Source organism: Cygnus atratus, chromosome 14 (assembly GCF_013377495.2).
Source record: "Cygnus atratus isolate AKBS03 ecotype Queensland, Australia chromosome 14, CAtr_DNAZoo_HiC_assembly, whole genome shotgun sequence".
NCBI classification, from domain to species: Eukaryota; Metazoa; Chordata; class Aves; order Anseriformes; family Anatidae; genus Cygnus; species Cygnus atratus.
In genome coordinates this window covers 9,284,822-9,310,551 of record NC_066375.1, presented here as the reverse complement: position 1 = coordinate 9,310,551, position 25,730 = coordinate 9,284,822, and the positions used below count along the sequence as shown (strand labels likewise).

Below are 25,730 nucleotides of genomic sequence, written 5' to 3'. Positions count from 1 at the left end.
ATTCATTATTAGCAACTAATAAACCTCACATTAAAATAAAAATAAACAAGACATTGTCTTGATGAAATACTACAGAACAAGTCAAAGAGACTATGTCTAAGTCAAACAGCAGGAGGTGAAAAAAGGGGGGAAGGAGAGGGATCTTTTTATGATCCATTTCCTACAGCTTTCTAGAGCTATCTATCCAGCTAAGACCAAGCACGTGACTGAGGGAGACACTACGAAGGTGTAAGTTAAAGGAAAAAAATCCTAGGCTTGGAAAGATCAAAATTTTACCTTTCACTGTGCAGGAACTAATTATTTGTTAAATATCTAAGTTTTCTAACCAAAAGCTAAGCAAAATCCCAAAGTCATGCCAGCTTCTTTGTTCTCTGTGCTGAGAGAACCCAAAAACAACACAACACTTTTTCTTCAGCTCACAGATATATACACGCCTCCATGTTGTCAAACAGCCCAAAAATCTGCATCTTATGCTTTAAATGAAAAATTATAAAATGCATAAATACACACTCTGGCGCAAGTCCAGCTCCCTTACCTTGTGCAGAGAATTCAGACTGGGGAGCAAAGTTGCCAAGCTCTGTTTCTGAGTCCATCACACTGTTGTTTGGCTTACCACATACATTCAAACGTTTCTCAACTAAGTCTAAATGATTCTCATAGTCCTGACCTGTTAGGTCTCCCTCAAGCACCTTTGAATGAGGGGAATGCCTACGTCCCAAGCACTCATTTCCCTTCAGTGAAAAGCCATGAGAATTCAGGCCAAGGGGACTTGCCAAGTTTCCTTGTTCCCTAGATCTACTGATGTGCTTATTAGATCTAGCACTGCTTTGGTTAAAACGCTGCCATCGCTTTTTGGGTGCTACATGATTTATATCATTAGCCTCATCACCAAGAGAGCTCTCACTATTTGCCTCTGAATCCAAGTCTGGACTCTCCCCATTTTCAGCAGAAGTGCAGCTCTCAGTATTTCTACCAGCTTCAGGTCTCCTTCCAATACGACCTAAATTGTCATCAGATAAACAAGCAGAGTCTTCATCAGTTGAATGTTCTGTTAAATCAACAGACTCTTTCCTCCCAGTATCTTCTGCTTCATTACCTAGAGGACTGGTAACCGAACCGTGAACGCGGAATGCATGTTCTCCTGAATCTCTGGATAACCGACTTAACAACTTACTTGGCCCTCCTGGTTTTAAGTCCTTTCTGTTTGAAACTGTCTTATCTCCAAGCTTTGATGACTGCTTAGATTTTGAACAGTTGCGTTTGGACACGCAATTTGTGCCATTTGTCCCAGAAACAGCAGTATTCGCAGGCTCCCTCTTACTAGCACCAATCCCTGTTAACTTGGCTGGAGGATTGCGTGAAAATGAGGAGTTGCTTATACTGGAGTTCGCATTGACCGTTTCCTGGACACAATCTCCATTTTTTTCTATTTTATATGGGGGACCTACAATAGACAAGGATGTCAGACCACTCGCAGAATTGCTTCCAGAACCATCGGCTGTGCTGGTATTTCGATACGGGACTATGTTCTGACCAGTCATCAGTTGCTGTTCTTTTGCCTTACTGTCATGAATATCCTTCAACATCATTAACAAGGTGCTGAATCTGTAATTTGGCTCAATAGGCAAACGACCGTGACCAGAGGCAGAAGAGAAAAGTAAAGGTACTGTGGCCTTTGGAGTGCCAGAGTCACTAGCATCATCATTCATGGACCGGTAAGAGAGCTCCTTCAGCTCCGACAAGACGTGTTTCACCACAGCCGTTTCTATTTCAGCAGAATCCCTGGGTTTCTCGTGCATGTTGTTTAACAGCTTCTGACCATCAACTTTTCCACTTCTCAGAAGAGAATCTTTCTGAAGGCCAGAGAAACCTTTGGTATCAGAAGAGCAGCGCTTCATGCCACCCTCCTCTTCTGCAAGAGAAGGCTCCAACCCAGAACATTTTTCTTTATGTTTGCATTTTATACTCCTGATCCGGGGCAACTTCATGCTTTTCGGTTTTAAGGTTGTTTGATTTGCAACAGCAGGCCAGGAGTTGTCCTTGGAAACACTTTGGGGAGTAGTGTGTTTGTTTGCTAGGGAAAGATTGTCATTTCTCACATCTGAAGAGCGCTCAAGAGTTGTCAATGACATCTCAGCATCAGAGGAGCCTCCTTCAAGCTCCCCATGTGCAAATTCAGCATCAAGTCTGCTGGTTACGGAACCTCCCAAAGGTTTGCGATCTCTGTACGACTTCTTCCTGGCCCTTCTGTTGCTCTTCTGAGAAAAATACATAGAAAGCTTAATGTTTCCACTTGACGTCATAGGAAATTCCTTCTCCACCTTATCTGAAGAATCACTGACTTCGAGAGTGCTAGAGGCTCTCTCTGAACTTTGGTCCATGGTATCCACATCACTGTTCCCACCGTCTGAGAGGGAAGAGGATGAATCTGACTCAGTTTGCTTTTTCTCAATGCCAGCCTCAGACGCAGAATAGTGTATCTGTAACTTGGAACTGCACAGAATGCCCAGGGAACTTTTCTCTCTCTCCAAAGATGCACTGGAAAACAAATCCCCCTGGAGTGTGTTCTTCAGAGCACCGCTTTTACGATTCTCATAGTCTGGTTTCAAAGTTATCTTTTCGAAATGTCTTTCTCCAAAGGAGGAGAGCAAATGGTTTTCCCTGGTGCTATTGGATGCCGTTAGGCTGTTCGCAATCCGGCGAAGCTCATGAGATGCATGTTTATCTGGTAGGTCCCCAACCATCATATTTTTAACTATGCTCTCTGGAATTTTTTCTTTGATTTCTCCCTTGGAAGCTTCTCCTCTCATGCTATTCTTTTTTACTCTAGTCCTCTTTCTGCTGTCAGAGCTCTTTTTCACATGTGGCTTAATGTGCAATTTTCCTTTTTCACTGGCTGAGTGTCTCGAGTCAAACGCCAAGGATTTAAAACAGCCATTCAGCTGCCTGTCCTTTTCGGCTCCAGGGCCATTGGCATAGTATTCCGACTGCACTTCCTTCTCGCTGTCCAGCTCGCTGGAGTTCTGGCTGCACTTTTGATCCTCTGGCCCCCCGAGAAGAATGTCTTCTGCCTGTCCAACACTGACTTCCCATTTAGCCATAAACCTCTGGGGAACCTTAAAGTTGGAGGAGACAAAGAAAGAAAAAAGAAAAAATGAGGGGGTAACCAACAGGATAAAAGTGAGATAGAGATGGACAAGGCACAGAACAGAGTAACAATCCTGCATTTTGCATCTTTAAGACAATTAACATGGATTCCCAGAGACTGTACCTAGAGGACACAAAACACTCCTCCCAGGTAAATACCCCACACTCTCCCCAAGCCTAATAAAAATCCTTGTGCATTCCCAAAATAGCAAAACTGCAAGCACTGGTCTCCCCGGGACCAAACACCCTGGCATCCCACCACATCCCAAAAACAACAGCAGGCAGAGGGAATGCATATGGTATGGAACCCTGACAGAAATGCAAAGCAACAGCCCACAGGGCTCTCAATGCAACTGTAAAATCATTTTCTCAGAATATTTGAACAGACACGTTTGCTTTTCTTGTTCTTCATTGTTCCTGCATCCCTTGAACTCAGGGCACAATTCAGCCTTCCCTCTCCACAAACTCACCTTGGTACAAACGTAAGATCCAGAGACACACACCTAAAATATAATCTAATAGATTCAACATATCCTTTATCCATAATTCTCCCAGCTTCAACTCCACCCTTAGAATAAAACCAAGGGCACACTGCATACTGGACAGGAACCTCTGCTAACATCTAAAAACAACAAGAAACTTTCTTATTCTGATTCTTATCTGCACATGTTGTTCTTGGCTGCACAACAGAAAACCAAATGCTTCACAACTGCTCCTAAAAATCAAAACCTATTCCATGGCAGGAGGAACATCTCAAATTTGATACTTTTCCCTTAAAAAGAAAAAAAACAGCAATAAATTACCATCTCAGCAGATTTAGAAAAAAAAAAAAAAGTTTTACAGGGCCCAGTGGCAAAGCAGAAAAATGCTCTGATTCAGTTCCCTCGGCTGCAGCCACACTGGTGCTACGATTTACATACAGGATGAGGTTCTAGCCATGAAGCATTTTAATTCCTAGGACCAGAAATGTTACTTGGGAATGAGTTGTTAGGCGAGGGAGGTGGAAATAGAGGTAGCAAAGTTGTGAGACAAGCTACTGAGCACACCCTTGAAAAAAGAAAATAAAGCCTTACACTCAGGTAGCTCACATCTGCAAGAGCAAATTTAATCCAATTGCTTTGCACTAACATGGGTTAAGTACTTAACTGCTAATAAATTTCTTTAAAAAACAAAAACCACAACAGACACCATTGCCTAGTATGGCTATCTGCTCTCTCACAGTAACGTGGTAGCCTGTTTACTTCGTTTTAGCAATTCTAAAAAGTTAATTTCTGCAGCCACGATCCTAAAGACGTAGACCAGGCTTGTGTGTCACATTACATCGCACTGGCTACAACTGCTCAGGGCTGTTATGTTTGGAAATGGAGATGATGCAATGAGCCACAAAATTCATTCCTACAGGCTCGCTGACTATGTTTTTTAAGTCAAACGGTAAGTCCTAACAGGTTTCTATAAAGAGAATTATCGAAGCGGGACTAAAAACCCCACCGCTTTATCTCAGTCAGTAATCTAGCTCAAGTATGCAACTCCAGCTCGACTTCAGATCAGCCAAAAGGGGCTGCCAGAGAGCACAGGAAGTTCTTTAAAAGCACACTGTAATTGGCATCAGGAGAGGGCCACGCTGCTACAACTCCCGTACTGACGGGGACCTGACTCCTCTGCCTCTCAGAGCTCTGCAGGGCCACAAAAGCAGTGGGTACACCCTGACATAAACATAAAAGGGAGCCCAGAAACTCCCAGCGGCTTATAAACCACGCTTGTTAGGCGGATGCAGAGAATCACTTCCCTGGCCCTGTTGCTGCAGTCCCTGCCACAGAAGCAAGCTGTCAAAGTACACCTCCAGACACAAAGGAATACTTTTCATTGTGCAGATTCAAGGAATCAAAATCGTATTAGAGAAAACAGATCTTTCACCTTATGTTTGTAGCCTTTTTCTTTTTGCTTTCCTCTTCTCCGCAGAACAGGCAGCTCTTCGAACTGGTGTCTTCCTTCAAAGAGGACAATAGCTTTGCCAGCCACCCAGGCTTTCTCGGAAGGTTCTCCTAAGGCATCCACATAGTACTCTCGGTACGGTCTCCGATTGGAAACTAGTTTGGACAATTTAACAGAATTAACCCCTTGCACATACCAGAATAAAGATGCATAACAAGAATCATATAAATCAGTTGCAATTTGACAGTTATTTTTCCACACTTTCTGCTTAATAACATTCCCACCTGAATGCTGGCTCTAGCAATTCCTAGTCAGAACTCGGGGAGACCCCGACGAGCCCTGCTGTCTATTTTGTGTTGCTACTCTGCATTTCTGCATTTTTTTTCTTACAGCGATTAACAGGTCTAAGATATCTGTCTCCCTAGAGCAATGACCACTGAGATCGGCTGCAAAACAATTTTGAAAAATAGCCAAATGTTGTTTTGTGTTTTTGTTTTGTTTTTTCCTTGAGAGAGGTAACATACTAGGCAAGCCATTTCTTCTTGTTTCTCCCCAATTAATAATTAAACAGCCCACCCCATTTGACCATCAGGAAAAGACAACGGTGCACCCGCAATACTCAGAAATAAGAGCCTTTCGGATAGGATTTACTCATGCAGGTCATACCTCCCCCAGCACAACATATCCCATCTCGCTCAACGCTTTGTTAACAAACTCTTACTCTGGACATGAAATATGAAGAGCAGCATTTAAGTCAGCCACAGATGCACGCACACACACTCTACGTGGAGTGGGTGCGTTGGGACAAAGCGCCAGTTGTAACGAGTATTTCAATACCAGGGGCACTAAGGTGCAGATCAAGAGAAGAAAATCTTGAGAGCACAATCACAACCACTTGAGGATTTTTCAAAGACGTTTTCTGTGCAAGAGCTCTGAACAGGCATGATACACTTAAGAACTGAACCACAATTAGGTATGCTGGCAAAAAAGGACAGGCTACAGGCATCAGAACAAAGCAAATGAGGCTTGAACAAGGGATATAAACTTTTCCCCCACATTTCACTGAGGCGTGTGTTTCCTGCTGTCCTGGGAATACCTTCACTGCCTGAACACGCAGCCTAAACTCTGCAGCCCGGTTTGTTTGTGCTGCCTCTTCCAGGAGCGCCAACGCAGCACCAGCAGCCTGGCGTTCAGTGATGCCAGAATTAAGCTTCTGACCAAGAACAGAAAGAGGATGACAAATGCTGACTGGGGGAAAAAAAAAATCGATCCAAGGACAAAGATGACAGATGTAGTCCATCCCATCTACAGTAATGGGACTCAAGCCACTGAGTCTCGGTTTTCCAGCTCCAAAAATCTCTATGTCACTCAGCTTGCTGAGAAAAGGGAAAGTGCTTGAAACGAAATACCGTGCCTCGAACCAAGAGAAGAGCTTTCTGCACAAGTGATGAGTTTGAAGCAACCTGCCTTGTTTTGAAGGGCTGGTTCCCATGACAACAGGAGAGAGCTGAGGCAGGAGGACTGCGCTTCCTATGGTGCACGCAGAGCCCTAGCAGCTCCTTTTGCCCCAAAACACCAGAGTTCGGATCCACCTGCTCTGCCATTCCTCCCCTTGGGGAAGTGAGATGAATAGATTACATGAAACCACAACTGGAAAATGCAGTTTTCCCCAGAGTTCTCTTGATGTGAACATGGATAAAACATGACGGGAGAGTCTCTCATGTAGCTGGAGATTCGATCTTGCTGGAATTTGTTAATAGCATGTTTCTTCCCCGCAGAATTCCGTTATTAGAAATCACCATACACAGGCTGAGGGGGATTGCAGGACAGCTATATATATTAAACCCTGTCCATAATTTCATTACGTTTGGGGGACAGAGGGCAACAGGGGTGGATTCAGACACCATCTTTGATGGGAATTTGAGAGCTCAAAAGGGACTATTTAAATCTGCACATTCAGGATTACCCAGAACCAGATGAACGCCTCCCAAAGGAGGAAGAGGAAGGTGGAGAAATAGCAAGTAAGACTACAGCAACCACACTTGTGGACGATATGAGCACAATGTAGAAAAGGCCACTTCATGTCTCTAGAGAGACAGCAGATGGCTCCGAGCCTGTGGTCACTAGAAAAATGTCTCCTCACTCTCAGCACGTGGTTCTTTGGCTGGTGAGGGCCACCGAGCTGTCAGTGGCAGACAGCACCATTTCAAGGGGTTTCTGGTTACCCACAGAACAAAACGAACCAGAAGGGAAAACCCAGAATAAATAAGCCTTTCCATTTGTGGCAGTCTCCCCATGGCAGCTAGTATGATCCTAAAAGCAGTGTGAGAGCTTTCAAATAAACTGCAATTTCCAAACCATCACTTTCCTTCTGTTCTCAATGACTTATCTGCGCTTCTGTCCTGACCTTGTGAGACTCCGTTCCTTCCTGTCTCAACCCTCTTCTTCCCTGTGCTCAGGCACATGCAGCTCTGTCTTATTTCCCTCCATCCCATCCCCTCACACTCAGCTAACACACTAATGCCCTAAACATTCACATATGTGGTTCCATCACCAGATTTTTCCGATATTTCCCCATAAACAGCCCCCTGCTTCCCTGTGCCAAACAAGGCCAAGAAAATATTCACTTCCTCCCACACATTCACATCACACCTTCAGGCATTCAGCAGCTACACTGTTTGACCCCACACACCACTTCACAGCCTCTCCCGCCTCCCCTTCCCAAGCCTGGCCGACCCTCTGTGCCCTCGCTGCTCCAGCCTACCCAGCTGCGCTTGCCCACCCTTTCCATCCGCTGCACTCCTCTGCCCTCACCTCTCTCTGCATCTCTTTTTCAAGAGGCTGCACTGCCCTGCACTCACCCTGGACACTCGTCCTTCTCATGCCCTGGAAACCAAAGCCTACAGGTCCAGCAGCTGCCTGTGCCTTCCATCAGCTTCAGCCCCTTCTTCCCCCGTCACCTCCCTGGTCTAGGTCTGCTTTACAGACCCAGGTCTTCAACTCTACAGTCTATTTCTTCACATCTTTCAAGGGCCAGATTTTTTTCCCCCCATTAATAAAGAACTCCTCCACTTTGCGGTCTGAATAGATACAGTACCTTTCATTTTTGAGTGACAGTCCAGCACTGGGTCATGACAAATTGTGCATGGCCACCATGGGCGTCTGTTGAACTTGGCCCAAACAAGATCCCCAACTTCATACTTCACTGGAGTAGGTTTCTTCTTGGCTCGGATCTTTGGGGAAAAACCAGAACACAAGAAATCACTAAAGCTCCAGATGCTTTTAAAGAGATTTGCCTCCCCCCTGTGCGCAGATTACATCTGGCCACCAGAGACATTTACATTAAAAAGCAAGTCCTGATTTTACTTAGTGGCTCCTACACCTTCAAAGAACACGATCGCTCTCCTCATCCTTCTGAAAGGGTGAAACAATAAACTAGGGTTGGTTTTATCTTTTTTTTTCAGTATGGTATGTGACCTCTGGTAAATGACTGCACTCGAACTCCATCCATTTGACCAGGTAAATACCTTGAGTCACAACTAGCGCCGACAGACTTCACTAACACCAATTTGTTCATTTCAAAGGTTGCGGCGTACAGAAAAAGTAATAAGAGACAATGAAATGTTCCTGTCTGGAAGGAGGCGATGAGAACAGCAAATAAGGAATCTATCAATAGGGAGGGGAAAAAAAAGAAAGAAAGAGTCAGTATGTACAAGCTAATGACTATCTTTCTTCTTACAGACGCTCAGGAAAAACCTTCATCATAAAAGCATCTGAAACCAAGGGCAACTACAAACAGAAAAAAAACTGCTTATGTTCTAATGTTTGGTTTGTGTGACCAGAAGGGCTCTTGCTCTGCCCCAACACGGCATAGCAGGGCTAGGGAACAGAACTGCAGCCACCCCTCCTCTGTGAAACACGACAGAGGGACCTCTGCCAGGACGAGGACTCAGGAGCTTGCACACGTCCTGATGAATCAAACAGGACGGGGTGCAAGAGGTTTTCAGGCGATACAGGAGCCCCGTGCCTGCCATGAGGCACCCCACCCGTTTACCAGCACTTGCCGGTGACCCGTCCCAGGCGGTTTTGGCATTTTAAGAGCTCTGAGCAGTGCTGCAGGTATCCCTGCCAATAAGCACCAGCAATGTGCTCCCCATTAAAGCTGTCATGGCATAAACACACACCTTCTCACTTCGCTTGTTCGCTCTGCTCGCCACCCTTTGAGGCACGCCTCTTGCAATTCACAGTTCAACATCCTAGAGACTAAAACCCAACAGATCTAATAAAAGGTATATCCCACCTCGGGTCGAGGTTTATGGGATTTCTTCATGTGGTTACAAAGACTACAAAAGGATAAACTCCTCTGTTACATGAAAAAAAGGCAGGTAATTACGTTACAGACTACATTGCTGGAATTCTTCTCACTCAGCCATCAAAAGCCATGCAATAACTTATTTCTGAGCAAGAGCTCAGAAAGGCATCGTGAACAAGCACGGGGCAGGGGCTGCTGAGACCCCCTTGCTCCGCACATCATTTCACCACCCCACACCACAGAGGGGAGCTTTCTGCACCAAAAACACACATCCGTGAGCAAGGCAAGCAGAGGTGCCAGCCTTGCTGGCACCTTAATCGTGGGTGCTTTTTGAGATGCAAAATTTGTGTGCTTGTTTTTTTTTCTTTCCAGCTTATGTGCTCTTCTTGTAAACATTTACCCCAGCTATTCACGCATTTTTCAACCCCGGGTCTTAAGGGAAGCATGAATATCGTCACTAAACACATCTCAAACGCCTTGCAGAGTACACACAATGCACGTGCATCCTGCTGAAATCTGTAACCCGAGCAGAGTCAGCTGGACAAGCAGTAAAACTATGCTGGGGATTTGCCCAAGTCATTCACACTGATTCACCTGAGCGACACCCACAGCCCCTGCCCAGAGGCAAGTCTGCATTTAAATCAACCCTTTGTCACCCTCTAATACCACACACAGCCTAATGGAAACGTGGCTTTCCCGAAACCATTCAGACAATGCTTCGACAGTTAACTCTCTTCCCGAGCACTCAGCAAGCTTTCAGCAGCACTCCTGTCCCCCAGCTATTCTCATGCCTCAGCATTAAGCACCACAAAGGCCCCACCAGTGGGCACAGAAGGCACCAGCCACTGTCTTGCACTATTTTCCCCATCTCTAGAAGCAGCAGTTATCATCATTTCCAGGTACAATAAAATCACGTCGTTTCAACTCTGCTGTATGATCCATAATTGCAGCCCCAAAGCATTTATTTCTTGGGTCAGAATATAACAAATTTCTTTCCTAGTACTTCCATTTACTATGCAAAGATCTAACTGTTAATAAATCCTGACTGCAAAAGATTCAGCCCTGCAGTAACCATGACTTACGTGAACCAGGGAAAGCCCCACATTTTTTGAAGCACAACACCAAAATGCCGAACTTCCGATGCAGCCCCCATATGTGGTCAGGGTACTGGATGTTATTCCAGAGAGAAATCAAATGTTTGAGTGTTTAAATAACAACAAAACTAAGCAAACGACCGCATACCGGGTAGGTCCTGCTCGTAACTCCGCTGGAGATCCCTCCTTTGGGTGCCTTCAGTGCAGGAGCCTGGGCTCGTCAGGAAGGGCCAGACACGGCCCCGCTCCACCTGCGAGCACCAGTCTGTGTGCTGCAAGGTGTTCTCCTGAAGGAGCCACTGCTGCTTTGTTATCAGCTGTTTGGCGTTAATTTGCTGCTCGGATGAGACAAGCTACAGCCTGAACTCTAGACTATACGCAGTATTTCAGAGCACTTTGTGCTATTTTTGGAGAGAACCAGAATACATCTTGTGGGTGTTTTTCTAACCAAGCCCCCCCCACCAGCCAAGACCCCAAACAAGCACCGATCCCTGAGGAAGGGACACAAGCAAGGTTCAGCAGCAGGACACAAATGCTTCTGCTTCGACAGCCACCTCCTGAATTTGTATTACACAAAACACACCAGCCTTTGCAAGTCACTGAGCGAAGCTGAGCGTCAGCTTAGGGCAGTATTTCATGAGAGCAGGCCTTCTATTAGCCACGACAACTGCACAAGCAGCATCGCTGCACTCCTGCCATTCTCACCACAAGACAAATACGTAACGAGCATCAAGCAAAGAAAACTTACGCCTCTAAATGGTTTTATTATTGTACACATACGATAAGCCCTCGACTGTCTCTCAGCAATCCTCTTCCCTTTCAAATAACCACATCATTAAACAGTGACAAAAATAAAGCCTATCCAATAACCACTCCGGCTGCGTCACCTCGAGCTGCCGTTCATGAATCCATTCACCTTGCTGGAAGCGGTGGCACAAAACACCACAAGCACACCCACACGCTGGGAGATCCGGGGTGCACCTCTCACCTCTGCCATCTCGGGCATGACTGCAGGCACCTGGGCATCCCAGCAGTGTGGCTGGGGACACAATTAACTTGGTAAAGCCCCAGCGAGACCAAATGTCACGCATAGTGGCAGGTGAACTATTGTCACAGGCCAAGACCCCCAGTGACACGCAGCCAAGCAGCCTGGCTTGCCAGAGGTTGAGCACCCAGCTGCACCCAGCATAGCCCCACATACTTGAAATTCAGACCTGGAAAACCATCACAGAAAAGGTTGGCCAAAACAACCCTTTCACAGTTTATTCCTGCCTTAACTACAAGCGTGACGTTATTCAGTGAAGCAAGGGACAGAACACGCTCCTCAAGTGCAGCTGGGGTGGCAGAACAGACTGCATGAGGACGTGGACAAGGAAGCAGGAAGCTGCTGACCCCAAGAACAACACAAAGCCTCTGTCAGCCTGGTACAGGCACGAGCAGGCCCCAAGAAAGCCAAGGAAGAAAACAGAGGAGGCGGCGCATACACGACACCAACAGCAGGCAGCCAGGACCGCTCGCTTCCTCAGAGTGCCACCACAGCCCCGGACACACTTCGCCCAGCCCAGCGCCACGGGAGGATGGCGGCAGCCCAGGGCTCCCTCAGGCCTCTCCTTGCTGGGCAGCCCCTCTCCCACTTCTCCTCACAGCCCACCAGCCCCAGCAGCTCCCTACTGCCTTCCAGGTGGGGCTGGATGCCCTGGTGAGGACCGGCCTCCTGCCCGCCACCCAGCTTTTTTCCTTTAAAGCTCAGTGATAAAGATCCTGAACAGGAGGAAATGACAAGTTCACCTACTTCCAACCCACCCCAGGTACTCCGCTAGCACTGACTCTGAAGCTCTTTGTGCCAGCCAAGAACCACTAATAAAACAAACCCGGGACACGGATGACACCTGCAGGTCCCTGGGGCTGACTGGAACACAACCAGCCCCGCAGCTGGCATCCCAGGTGCCACACCGAGGACACGGCACTCCCAAAATCCCTCCCTTTCCCCACCACGCACAGCAGGTTGCCCACCCTCTGTGCCCTCACAAAGGGGGGGCAGCAGCTGGGGCACAAACTTTCTGTTAAAAATGCCTCCAGAACCAGCCTGGAAGCACTGCAAGAAATATCTCGAGAGCTTTCACAAGTTGGTGCTTCCCTCCAGGCAAGCTCAGGCCAATATTTTGTTTCTTACTCTTACAATCATTGAGTTAACTTACGGCAAAGCTGCTCAGCTCTGTGTTAAAATCTCAGCCCACTGAGCTCAGGTTCGTCATTCTGTCCTGGTCTGCCCGGCTGCTATCACTGTGGGCTCCAGATATTCTAACCGAACCTAAACCTAAAAAACAGCTACGACTGCAGCTGGTATGCAGTGACTCCTCCTCACAGTCAGAGACAGTCAAAAATAAGACTTCTACCACTGCCCTTCTCTTGGGCTCCCTTCCACCCTCCCACCCCTAAGCAATCCACTCCCTGTTCATTACTTTTCAGCTCCAGCACTCGTGCGCTGAGAAATGAATGAATACAGATAGAAAGAAAGACGACAGGACTTGGGAAATAATCTTAAGTTTGTGAATATGGTGCATGAAAAAGATAAGAAGGAGATGAGATTAAGAACAAAAATTAAGGAACCAAAGTCAAGAATGGTAATTAATAGCTGCTTGTGACGAAGCCAAAAAATGAATTCCCATTAGGAGAGATTCTTGCTTTTTAAATAAGCTTTTCTGAAATCAAAACCAGATCTGTCAAAAAGCAGAAAATGGAAAGAAAAATAAATTATATCTACTTCATAGCTCAGGAAGTATTTGAAACCGAGCAAAAAGAGGTCAAAGTTTCCTCAGTACAAAGTAGCACTACAAAGCAAACGAGCTGTGAAGCCTCCACAGGCAGGAGCAGCAACGCTGGCTCAGGTACTCGGCTGTCAGAGCGCTTACGGGGCTAACCCAGCTCGGGGAAGGGCTGAGCCCAGCTGAGGGAGTGAAAAAAAACAACACGCAAACCACAACACCTGTATGGTGAAACCATCACCGCCCTCACCGGAGCAATCACACCGGCACTTCACTTTATGGCAAGCTTCGACGTGAACGCAAAAATGATAGAGGACTGCTGGAAAGCCAGGGCCAGAACGTGGTGCTGCTCGGGGTAGGATGGCTGGGGAAAGGATGTCTGGGGAAAGGATGTCTGGGGATCGACCTCGCAGCACCACACGGGGCCACAGGGAGCGTGCAGGGCACATGCCCGGACCGTGCTGCGCCAGCCCCCTCCAGCTCCAGCAGAGAGGTGAGGGCAACGGCACCTGACCTACATTCAGGCCCGAAAAAGTATGCCACCTCTTATCTGGGACCATCATCACAAAGAAGTGTTCAATACTCACTAATTAAATATTCACTAGCTGAAAATGCAGCGGGGGTTATGATACAAGCCAAACATCTGTTATCTATGTGCCTGTGGACGTGCGCTGTCTTTGGCTAGCCTGTAGTACCCTTGCCCAGGCTGAGGCAGCCTACAAATGCAAATTGTACAAATTCACGTACAAACTGCCGTGAAAGGTTAAAATAAAGAGAGCTGATTGCATTATATTGGGTAATTCATACATCCTGGAGCAACCGTTCCAAGTTTGGGAGATATAAATGTATATACTTAAATAAAGAGCACACTTAACGTGAGAACACCAAGACTCAGACATGAAGATAACTGGGCAACAGCATCTCTGCTTCACCACTTTGTTAATGGTTTAATCATTTTTATGATTTGAATAGAATGGCAGTGCAATACAAAGCTTTGACACTTCAGCATCGCAGTAACCAGAAATGGGTCTGACAGCAAGATTTGAGGGAGAAGGGAGGAAGCGGGAGAGAAGGGGCACAGACTCACCCGGATTACGCAGTGGAGAAAAACCCACAGACACAAAGATTTCAAACCACTGCCAGAAGCCTGAAGCAGAAGAAAAGCTACTCCTGGGAACACTCACACTTGCTTATCCGCATACATTTTAAATGATAAACTGAGTTCTCTTTACATTTGGCTTCTTTTACCCGCACTGTTTCAAGAAAGGGAGGAACTGCAGGCATTACCAGAACCTCGCAAAGTCTCACAAAGAAGTCATTATCAACAAATATTTTCTTGTATCAGTGAACTACAGAAAAAAAACAAACTGAAACCAGGTCATCAGATCTGCCCTCTTTTCAGCCTTATTTTTGTGTTTGGTTACTCTGTCAGACTGTTTACAAGCAAGACATCCAGTAAATGCAACGTTCATTTTCAGAAATTAGGTTTCAAAATCCATGAAATGAAAGCCAGATTCAAATGGTGCAAACATTAAACTTGGTTATTCTCATCTGTATACGTAAAGTGTGCACTTCATGACAGGCTGTAACCAGAAGGAAGCAGGACCAGAGAACAGAGTGTACACACACTGCAACCAGTGAATTAGAGCCTTAACAGCTAAAAATTGGGAGTTTGGGTTACATTAAATGAGGAACTACCCACACTTTGGGGTTTTAATATAATTCCAGGGTCTTCTTTAAAAGCAACATCTAACTAGGGCTTTTAAGTGTCATTTCCCACAGAAATTATGACTTGCCCACAGGAGGAGGAGATACGAAATCCCACTTCGTTATTCACAGTCCGAAGATGTCGCTTCCACAAAGCTGCCACCTCCTCAAAGCCAGCAGGTGCCCAGCGTGCAAGCCATCGAACCATTCTTCCAAACAAAAAAGATGTCATGCTCACATCAAAATTTTAAAGTTTCATCTGCTTTTGCTGAAATTTCAAAATTTTTGAACACTAAGAGCGCAATACACTTGTGTTTACTCATTTCTTGATACTTGCACTCTGGCTCGTGCCCTGAGAAGGTTCGTGCTTCAGTCACCTGGTCCTACGAACTTACACTTAAGAGAAGCTCCTTAACCCTTACGTCGTGGATCCAGCTTCTTACGTACTCGCGTTCATACTGAGGCCAGCCAACAAACTAAGAAGAATCTGATTTGGTTCACTGCTGCTAATTAACCTGTGGGCGGTCAGGGCATTGCCCAGAACAGCAAGTGTCTGAACAGGTGTTTGGGAAAACCAAACAAACCAGCACCAGGGCAAGCACAGGAACTATTACAAGGAGATAATCATCCTGCTCCTCGCCCTTCGTGCATTAGGCAACAGGCAGGTTTCTATATTTCCACTAACAGTGGGAGCGTATTAATTAACGTCATTAGTACACTCTTGCTAAACAAAACGAGCGTGGAAGCTTCAAGGAGGACTCGGGACCAGAGCCTCGCTGGGTGCTCAGCAGCAAATGCCCTGACGGAGCTGGGAAAAGCTGGAGATTGCCAGTGTCCTGAGACACCACTGCGCAAGGAACTATTCTCCATGTAGTTTTTTAAAAAAACATTCTTTAACGAGTACATAACACTGTGTTGGGTTGCTCTCTACAGCTCAACTCTGCAAAAAAAAGCAATTCTGCACGCTTAGAACTGAAATGTTGGTCCCCAGCACAGGTCTTCCAACAGGTGCCCGAAAGCTAACAGGAATTACTCTGTTTTATTACCAATAAAACTGTTTGTTTTTCCTCAAGACCAGAGCAGTGTCAATGTGTGTTCACGACCGTCTGACACCACCTGTAACCCGCAGGACAAGCTCCCTGTGAGAACCAACGCCAACAAAGCCCTGCTCAGGGACCAGGAGCTGCCTCCCAGGGCAAACACCCCAACTGCTGGCGGCCTGGGGGGCCTGGAAGCAGCCCCCACGACCACAGGCCGACTGCCTGCTCCCACAGCTCCTGGCACCGGCCGTGCCCCCAGGAGCGCCACCTGCCCTGTGGCACCACGCACACCGAAGCGGTGCCCACCCCGTGGCACTAAAGGGTCCTGCCACTCATCTGTGGGGCACACGCAGCTCTGTCGCTGTCGAGGCCACAACCAGAGCCTGGAGAAGCCGTGGTCAAATTGGCACGGAGCTGCTGCTCAGGCTGTGCTAGAGGTGCAGGTGAAAGCCTTCTGGCCAGGGCAGCTCACCCACAACTGCTGGGAAGGGGATGGCACACCAGGACTGTGCTCCTAATTATTTTTGCCATACTTCCTAAAGATGTGGGTGAGGTAAAGCTTGATGCAATCTTAATGGCAGCTGCAGAAAGTCAACATGTCAGCTTTAGTGGATGCTTTCCCATCTCTCAAGAGAAGCACAGCACTGGGGTTACTCCTGGACTCACCAGTGCTTTAGGACGCACACGAGTGCTGCGCACCGAGGCAGCCTCACCTCCGTGGGACATCCAGCCGCTGCTGCAGAAGCCCCTGTGGGCAGCCACAGAGAAACAGCTTCCTAATTCGATAAAAACAACGAGCAGAGAGGCACCAGCCTCCGCCTCCAGCGCACGGCAGCACCTTTCATCATGCCCCACAGGGAACCTGGTGGTCAGGGCCCTGCGATGCAGCACTCCAAAAAGCCCCAACACATCTTGGATGGCACCACCACACCTCGTAGCTTCCGACCCAGACCAGCAACCAGGGCACCGCGTACATTTACAGCCCCCGGTAAATATTTCACCGGGGCACAGCGCAGCTCTCACCGAGCGCCCAGCAGCCACGTGGCCCCTCTCGTGTTTTGCTCGGCACCAAATTCAGTGCCACATCGAACACTCACAATGGGTTCTGCTGCTCAGCTGTCTGCACGCTCGCGTCCGCAGAAAAATACTGCCATGCCACGAAATTGCATAAAAGAAAGCGAGGCTATTGTTGGTAGGTCTGAGTTCTCCATACAAGAGTCTGCACCTGGGAAGTGTTCAGGGGTGGACAAATCAATAGAGGTTGAAAACTGCTGCTCTAATTCAAAGCAGACTGTCTTACAGACCTTTTCCACCCATTAACTTGGAAATCCTGGCAATGCCTTCACCACCATAAAGGATTTAACTCCCATTTTACTAAGCAAAGACTGCACTGCGCAGCACAGATGGCTCTGTGCAGACAGAACAAAACATATGTCATTTTTTCCTGGTATCAGAAGTGACATTAACTTGGTATTTATTTTTGAAAAAATTCTTCCAGGACATGCCCCCCCCTGGATTTTGAGTTTCGTTCTGCATGTGTTTCTAGTCCCTGCGACCTCCCAAATGCAAAAGTAACTGACTTAAAAAGAAAAAAAAAAAGTCACTATGCACAAAAAGTTGTCAATCACGGACAAGAAAAACAGAACTTGTTGCTTAGAATACGCAACGAAAGTTAATCACCACCCAAAACACTAATTTTTGAGTTAATAATGTCTTTTTAAGATGCACTGTCTCAGTAATAATTCAGAAAATATCCCTTCTTTTCTTGGGGCTTAAGTGGCTTATTACGATCACATTCAGAGTTGACATCTCTTCAGTGAGCTACAGATTTGTTCAGTTAACACAGGGAAATTAAAAAACTAATCATCTTTACACACTGCACAGTTTAACCCCACTTCTGGAAGTAGGAAGCACCGAGGTCTAAAGAAGCTGCTGTACAAGCACGAGGCAATCAACAAATCCGTGGCTCCAAGCAAAACAGAAATATTTTGCCCTGGGGTCAAGAACTGCCGTAACAGAAGCAAACCGAGCCACCACCGCTAGTTTCAGCAAGGGTTTAGACGAACAGGGCTAGCATCATCATGCCCCTGACAACAAAAAACCTTACAAAAGAGTTCAAGGTCTGGGAGACACAATTCTCTAAAAGTCACCAGCAAGTAAATACAAAAAGGAGGCAGCACGTGCTCTGAAAAGCACCCGAGAAAGGCAGTGCTGCTGCTGGACGTTTCCGCAGAGCGGCAGGGATGCACCACGTACACCACGCTTTGTACAGGCCAGAACTGAGCTGCCAACCGGCCAGGTGAAGTCTACACTCCTCCGGCAACAACCTAACCAACAACTGAAGACTCGACTAAGTTTTGACTAATTATTTATGGCTATGTGTATTAACCAGGGCATTGCCTGAACAGAACCTCTCTTAGCTACGTTTTTTTTTTAATTTTTAATAATTTAGAAAGCAGAAGTGAGAGAGGTTTTTGACATTTTATTCTGCGAAACCACACCTTCAAGTGTCCAAAATACCTCCGTTCTTGCTATTTGACACAGCTCTAGAGATCTGCACGGCCCCGTAAGATAAGGGGAGGCATCTATCACCCAAGCTGCACATCGCACTACAGGTAGCCAGACCATCCGTATTGCTACAGAAGCCAGGTTATTTTCAGTAACACCGCACACACAGAACCTAATATTAGATTAGAAAACAGACACAAACGAAACAAAAAGAGCCATCACGGCCACATACTGGAATAAATACTCCCCGGACTCCCTGCACAGGGGAGCTCTCGCTCGAGGGACAGGTCCCGGAGCAGCACTTACTGAACCACACCGCTCCTCTCGCCCCAGTTGCACGCCTGCTGCCCCAGCATTTCCACCGCCACCTACTCCACCACCACGCACGGGCCAGGCAGTGCTCTCACACCAGGGAAGCTAAGCCATTAAAAACCTCAGAATTTATGGTCAAGCCCTGAGAGAGTCCAGGGCAGTGCCCTAGCACGGAAACATCCACCCACCTTCTTCTGGATGCCCACCATGGCTGAAGTCCTTTGTGCCTAATTTTCAAAACACGAAGGCACTTCTAAATGACAGAATCAGCCACTTCACACCCAGGGGATGCCAGCCAGCTCCGCAGCCAGGTGAGATCCAGCTACGTGCTTTCTGAGAAGAAATAAATCCTTCCCAGCAGCGCAGTCTCGGTGGCAGAGGGGTGCGTGAAGCCAGACAGATGGGGACAGCGCTGCAGCGAGAACCTGGCCTCTCCAGCTGCAGACAAGGCTCGCAGGAGGTACTGCCAGCCAAACTGGATCGATTTCCCCACTAGGAAGATGTCAACTGCCCAAGGAAATTTACGTTCCCTGCTCGAACTACTGCAGTGCCTCTTCTATCTCAGGGATCTGCCATTACCAGCAGTTATGTGTACCACAAACCAACAGAGCGTAGTAGGAGATGCCTTCAGAAATGTTTACAGGAACAGCAAGCATCACGTGGCGTGGGTTCCTTTACTTCTAGCGAAGGGAGAAATGGCACTAGAGAAGCCTGTCAATAAAGGAGAACCTCAGTAACTCTCATATACAGGGACACAAACACTTTGTAACAAGAGTACTTTCCCACAGCTGCAACAAAAGTCTCAAGTTTATTATGGATTAATTCCAGGCTTAAAGAGATGACTTTGCTAGCCTTCAGTACTTTAAACATATTCTGCGCGTGCGGTTCTGGTAAAACCAACCCCCAGCGGCCCTACACACATACCCTACTCATTTCATGCATGCCCTACTCGTTTTGTGCATCCAGTCGCTGGAAGCAGCCAACTTCAGTAATGAACGACCTGGCTCCTGATTTCCCTGGGCCTCATTTCCTCGCTTCTAATACAAGAACGTCACACTCCCACAGAGTGGAACAGGACAACACCACCACCGGTATGACGACGACAAGCAACACCAAGCGAGTTCCCCTCTCCAAGCTCTGAACATCCCGCAGCCTGAAGTCACCAGGGTCTTGGGGAAAACCAGCTTGTGAACGCATAACCCAAGCCTGCGCATTGCATAACGTATATATATATGCACAAGAGCAAAGCGTACTTAAAGCCAAGAACTCTCAGCTTTCAAGTGCTCAGCTCTGCAAACCAAACGGCTCCGACATACTTTGTGGGTAGCAATTAAAAAATCAGCAACTGGCAAAGCGAAAGCAAAGTAATATGGTACCAAACTTAGCTAAGAATGCACTACTCCAGCACGAGAACCGTGCCAGGAGCAAGCCCACCTGCTCCAGTACCGCAGCGACAGTCCACACACGACGGGCAGCGCTCAGGGGTCCGTTCCGTGGCTGCACGCCCCCTCCCCAGCAGGCAGAGCCTGGGTCCCGGTCCCCATCCAGCCCCACACAAGGCTGTCACAGGACCCCTGCAACTCGCAAAGGCCAAAGAAGTGCTAAAGACAAGTTCCCGTCAAGCTGATAAAGAACACAAATTTTAAAAAAAGTCCACCGTTTCAATTTGAATGGCTCCGATCCAACATTAACACCACGTTCAGAATGAAGCACGCCATCAGCTGCCAGCAGTCACTGCATTGTCACTTCTGGAGCAGAAACAATAGCCCCAATAACGGCTGCTGCGATTTGTTTCCCTCCAGCACAAAACCTGGCAGTAGCTGCTGAGAGCTGGGAGGAGAGTTTCAGCAACCCTTAACTAAGATTAAGGCGGCAGTTAAAACAACTTCAGAATATGCACATCCCACTTTACACCTGAATGCTACCGGAGCGACCTGTCCCCTGCCTGCTGCCACCCCAGAGCAACCAGAGGCCAGGGCTATTAACAACTCCGTGCAAAACAATACCTGCCTGCCACCCCGCCTGCCCAGAGGCACTGCCTGAATGCCGGCCTTTGCATCCCACTAAAGGCCGAGCCAACTGCTGTCCCTTCTGCTGGAAGCACCCTTGACATTTTGGAAATGAGCCTTTTCAAAGCTCCTAACGATCCAGCCAAACCCAAAAGCTTGCAAGGGTCTGATGGGCAGCTGAATGTCAGCGCACAGAGGGCTGAGATGCATGCACGCTTTTCTCCTGGCAAAACAGGGAGCGAAGAAGCAGTGGGCATACACTCAGAGCCCTTAGCTTCGCAAATAAAAGCTCAAAGTCCTGCTGTAAAGTGAAGGAGACCCATGTCGGGCTAGGTAAATGGGATTATCTGAAAGAGTAGCCCAGCTATGACAAGTCACCCTAAAAATAGCAATGCAGAGCTCCTGTTTTTTCTATTTTGTTGTTAGGTTTGTTTGGTTTTGTTTGTTTTTTTTCAAGTTTTAGCAGGCTCTCAAAGACAGCTGACTCGAGTTATGCAAATACAAATGAGACAGGAATTAAATGCCTACATGAATGGGGTTCTTAGGACAAGCCTGGTTATTCCAAGCTGCTATGTCATGTTCAACAATTAAGAGATTTAACCATCTCGTTGGTAACCTGGCACAGACAGAAATCTCTGCCGCTTCCCATCCCATGAACAACAGAGCTAAAATGGGTGAACGCTGGCACAACCTGCACGGCCTTATCAACAGAAGAATGCAAGGCTCAAGGAGAGAAGGATCCCAAGCTGTCTACAATACGCTTTTTTTAATGCTTTTTTTCTCCCCTGAATGCAGTTGTGTTTTAAAGCCAGCAGAACAATTCAGTGAGGTTAATGTCATACTATGGCAGACAGGATGGCAGCTTCACTGAGAAGTCAACCCTTCATTGCATATTCAAATAACAGGCTCAATCACTAAATGTGTTCACTGCACAAAGCTGCAGCTCTGCAGTGCACGTAGTAAAGCCACTGATAGTATAAGCAAGTGTTGTGAAAGTACCTCTGCGAGCTTCTGTTTACAACGTGAGACCCTCCCACAACCGCATCACTGAGCACATGGCTGCTGAGATCCCTGCTTTACTCTTAAAAACAAGGCTAAGTTTACATACAGACCTCACGCTGACAGCAGCCTCTCACCCCAGAGCACTGAAGGTGGGGTCTCCACAAGGAGACAATTCTCCCAAAGAAACACGCAAAAGGATCCGTGATCCAGAGCTGAGCCTGGCAGCGCCTTAAACAAACTCAGCTGCTTTCAGCACCGTGCTGCAATCAGCCCTTCTATGGGCACTCGCTGACAAGCGGTCCCGCATCTCCCACAGCACACGGCAGAAACGCACAGGTTCCCAAATGAACACAAGTGAAAGCAAGCGGGTTTTTTTCCCCCAAACGCTGCATGCACCAGTAGCATCTGCCTGGCATCAGCGGCTATACTGCAATGAGAAAGAGCGAAACAGTTTCAGAGGTCAGCATTGTCACGAGAGTTAATTTCCACACCTCACCACCAAATAATACTTAAAAGCCAGAGTGGGAAAACTTAAGCTCACAAAAACGTTTTAAAAATACTCGGGGAAAATATTCAAGATCTCTAAGAACTTAAATATATTTAAAAGGTATGTATGTATAAATAATGAACCTCAACTTGATGATGAACCTCAACAATGAAACCATTCAAAAGTTATGCTTGCATTCAAAAACGAGTTGTACGAACGCGTCATGTGCATCTAACCACTATCAGTGCTCTAAGGCTTGGACCAGCTTTGCTCATTAAGCACATCTCAAAACCAACTGATGGAATTTGTGAGCGCAGGGTGAAATTAGAAAGAACCAAAAAAAGCCTGCCCGAATAACGGGCAAGGTTTCCCAAGTGAGATCGGAGAGGCCGTGACACAGCCCCTCCCTAGCAATCGGGAAAGTCTCGCAGGTTGGGCAACTTACGCTAACCCAAACAAAGAGAGCAATCTGACAGAGCTTAAAAAAAAAAAAAAAAAAAAAAGATGCTAAGAGAGGAGAAAGATCTGCTCCTGCCCTTGTCATCATTAAGTGCACCAGGAAAAAAGCCGGTAATGGGGACGAAAAAAAAACCAAAACCTCTGGCGCAACTTTGCGAGCATCCTGCTCCTGCGAAGGAATGATGTCAGTTAAGGGGCAAATAACGAGAGGTGTCGGCGGGGACGGCCTCAGAGCCCCGCGACAAAGGCGACGACGTCCCCGGGGCGAGTGACAGCGCTGCTACCCGGGGCACGGCCCGGGCCCGGCGGCCTCGAGCGGCGGCGGCTCCCCGGCGGCCGCGCTGGTGTCAAAACTGTCCCCTCGGCAAGATGGCTGCCAGCAGGCAGCCCGACGATGTCAGCTGCCAGCCGCGGGACCGCGCCGGCCCCTCCGCGCCGGCGGCCGCAAAATGGAGCCCCGGCTTCCCCCCCCCCCCCCCCCCGGCCTACCCCCCTCCCCCGTTCTTCTCCTTCTTCTTCTTCTCCCACCACCCCCGGTGCTTACGAGCTGCAGGGCCGCCGTGGCGGAAGCCTCCGGTTTGTCCCCCCCGCCGGCCGGCGCGGCGGGGCCGCCGTCCAGCAGCGGCAGCTCGGCTTGCTGCAGGCGGGGCGGCGGCTCCGGGCTGCCGGGGCCCCGCTGCGGCCCGGCGCGGCCGTGGCTCTGCTCCGCCGCGGCCCGCTCCCGGGAACCGGCGGCGGCCTCCTCGTCTTCGTCCTCCTCTTCGTCGTCGTCGTCGTCCTCCTCCTCGTCGTCCTCCTCCTCCTCCGGCGTCTCGGCGCCTTCCTCCTCCTCCTCCTCGCCCTCGTCCTCCTCCTCCTCGTCCTCCCCGTCCCGGAGGAGCAGCGGGAAGGCCGGGGGGGCCCTGTCGGCCGCCGGGCTGGGTCCGTCGGCGCCGCCCGGCGGGTCCCCGGGGCCGCGGGGGGGCGGCGAGCCGGGGTCGGGCAGGGCCTCAGCGCCGTCGGCGGCGCCGCCGAGGTACTCGGCGTTGATCATGGAGGCCAGGTCCTGCAGCCGGCGCAGCGGGATGTAGCAGGACGACGGGTCCTGGCCGTACACGGGCTTGGCGGCCGCCAGCTGCATGGCGGGCGGCTCGGGGCCGCGGCCCTCGCCGAACGGGCCGCCCTTGGCCTCGGCGACCGCCAGCGAGGTGCCGAAGGGGACGAGGCAGCTGCGGCGGCTCACTTCGCAGGCCTGCTCCATGCCGGGCGGCGGGCATCCACCTGCGGGCACAGCACAATGGGGTCAGCCCGGCCGCCGACACAAAATGGCAGCCGCGCCCGGGGCCCGCTCCGCTCCGCTCGGCGGGCAGGCGGCAGGCAGGCGGCCGCCCGGCCTCCGCCGCGCTAGGCCCAGGCTCGAGGCCCGCCGCCCGGCTCGGCCCGGCTCGGCCCGGCCCTTCTCGCTCCGCCGCCCGCCCGGCCGAAGCGCCGGGCAGCGCTCACCTGCGGCCGCCGCGGCCGGCTCGCCGCCTGCCCCCGCTGCGGGCCGATCGGGAGGAGACGCGCCGACCCGGCCCGGCCAGGCCCCGCCAGCGCCGCTCCGCTGCCTCCCTCCTCCTCCTCCTCCCTCCTCCTCCTCCTCCTCCTCCTCCACCTCCCTCCCCCGCATGCGCGCTCCCGACGCCGCCGCCATCCCGCCGGCGCGCGCCCCGCGCGCGCGCCCGCTCCTGGGGGGGGTTCGGCGGCGGCCAATCAGCGCGCGCCCCGCGCGCCCCCCTCCCTCCCGTGCCCCCCCCCTTCCCCCGTGCCCCCCCTCCCCCCAGCCCGGACCCCCCCCATCTGCCCCCCCCCCCCGGTCTGGGGCTGGGGGAGGGGAGGGGGCGCTCAGTGCTGCCCCCCCCCGGCCCGCCCCGTGCCAGCGGCCGCCCGCCCGGCCCCGCTCCCACCTGCGGCCCGGCACGGCACGGCCCGGCACGGCCCCGCGCACATGGCGGCCCCCGGCCGGCCCCGCGCCCTCGCCTCCATCTTAGGTGGCGGCGGGCACCGGGCGGCCCCGAGCCGGGCCGGGCCGGGATGGGGCTGTACGGCCCGGCACCGGGCGGCACGGCCGTGCCTCACCTGCGGGCCGCGCTCCCCCGGTACCCCCCGGGCCCGGCGGGGCCGGCCGCGGGCCTGCGGGGAGCGGCGGCGGCGGAGCGGGCGCCAACAAAATGGAGGCGGCCGGGCCCTGCGGCCCCGACCCCGGCAGCCCGCCCCTCCGCGGGGCGGCCGCACACCGGGCCGGGGGCCGCGGGGCGCCGCCGCCGCCGCCTTCCCCCGCCGGGCCCTGCTATTGTCCGCCGCGCCCCGCCGCCCGCCCGCCCGTCGCCTCCCCCCCGGCCCCACCGGGCGCGTACCGGGCCTCGCCCCGCCGGGAGGGCCGCGGCCTTGGCGGCGGGGCTGTCCCCGGCCGGCTCCGCGATGCCGGGCGGGCAGCGCCGCTCCCTCGCTCCCCGCCGCCCTCCGAGCGCCGCCACCGAGCGCCGCGCCCCCCCCGGTCCCCGCACACCCCCCCCCCACCCCGGGGCGGGCAGCGGCGGCGGCTCCGTCGCTACCTCCAGATGCCGGGGCCGGGGTCTCCGCCACCACGAGCGGCGAGGAGCGGGGCCGGGCGCCGCGCCACGCCACGCCACGCCACTCCGCCGCCGCACCGGCACGGCTGGGCAGGCACGGGGCGGGGGGGGGGCGGCGGCGGCCCGGCGGGGGGCAGCGGCCCGGCGGGGGGCAGCGCGGGGATGGGGCACCGGGGCGGTGCTGCCCGGGCCGCGCTGGGGGCAGGGCCCGGCCGGCCCCCCGGGGTGCCGGGAGGGAGGCTGGGTGCCGCGGGGGGGGCCGCGGTGCCCTCCCGGCCGGCCGGGGCCGTTCGGGGTTTCTTTCCCCGAGGGTGCCCCGGGGACACCGGCAGCCTCCGGGCACGCTTTCTGCCCGGCCTCGCTCC

The 25,730-nt window shown here is 50.8% G+C and overlaps 1 protein-coding gene across 1 annotated transcript in view; it reads right to left on the bottom strand.

Moving 5' to 3' along the window:
- Window positions 1-24,375, bottom strand: part of NSD1 (nuclear receptor binding SET domain protein 1) — a 55,875-nt gene extending 31,500 nt beyond the window's left edge. Inside the window, exons 1-5 of the mRNA XM_050713615.1 lie at window positions 24,257-24,375; window positions 23,319-24,034; window positions 8,177-8,312; window positions 5,062-5,234; window positions 1,175-3,116 (exon numbers count right to left, since the gene is read on the bottom strand). Of these exons, the coding sequence (XP_050569572.1) occupies window positions 1,175-3,116; window positions 5,062-5,234; window positions 8,177-8,312; window positions 23,319-24,014 (2,947 nt within the window). The 5' untranslated portion in view covers window positions 24,015-24,034; window positions 24,257-24,375. The remainder of the gene's footprint in view (window positions 1-1,174; window positions 3,117-5,061; window positions 5,235-8,176; window positions 8,313-23,318; window positions 24,035-24,256) is intronic.
- Window positions 24,376-25,730: the final 1,355 nt, after the last annotated feature.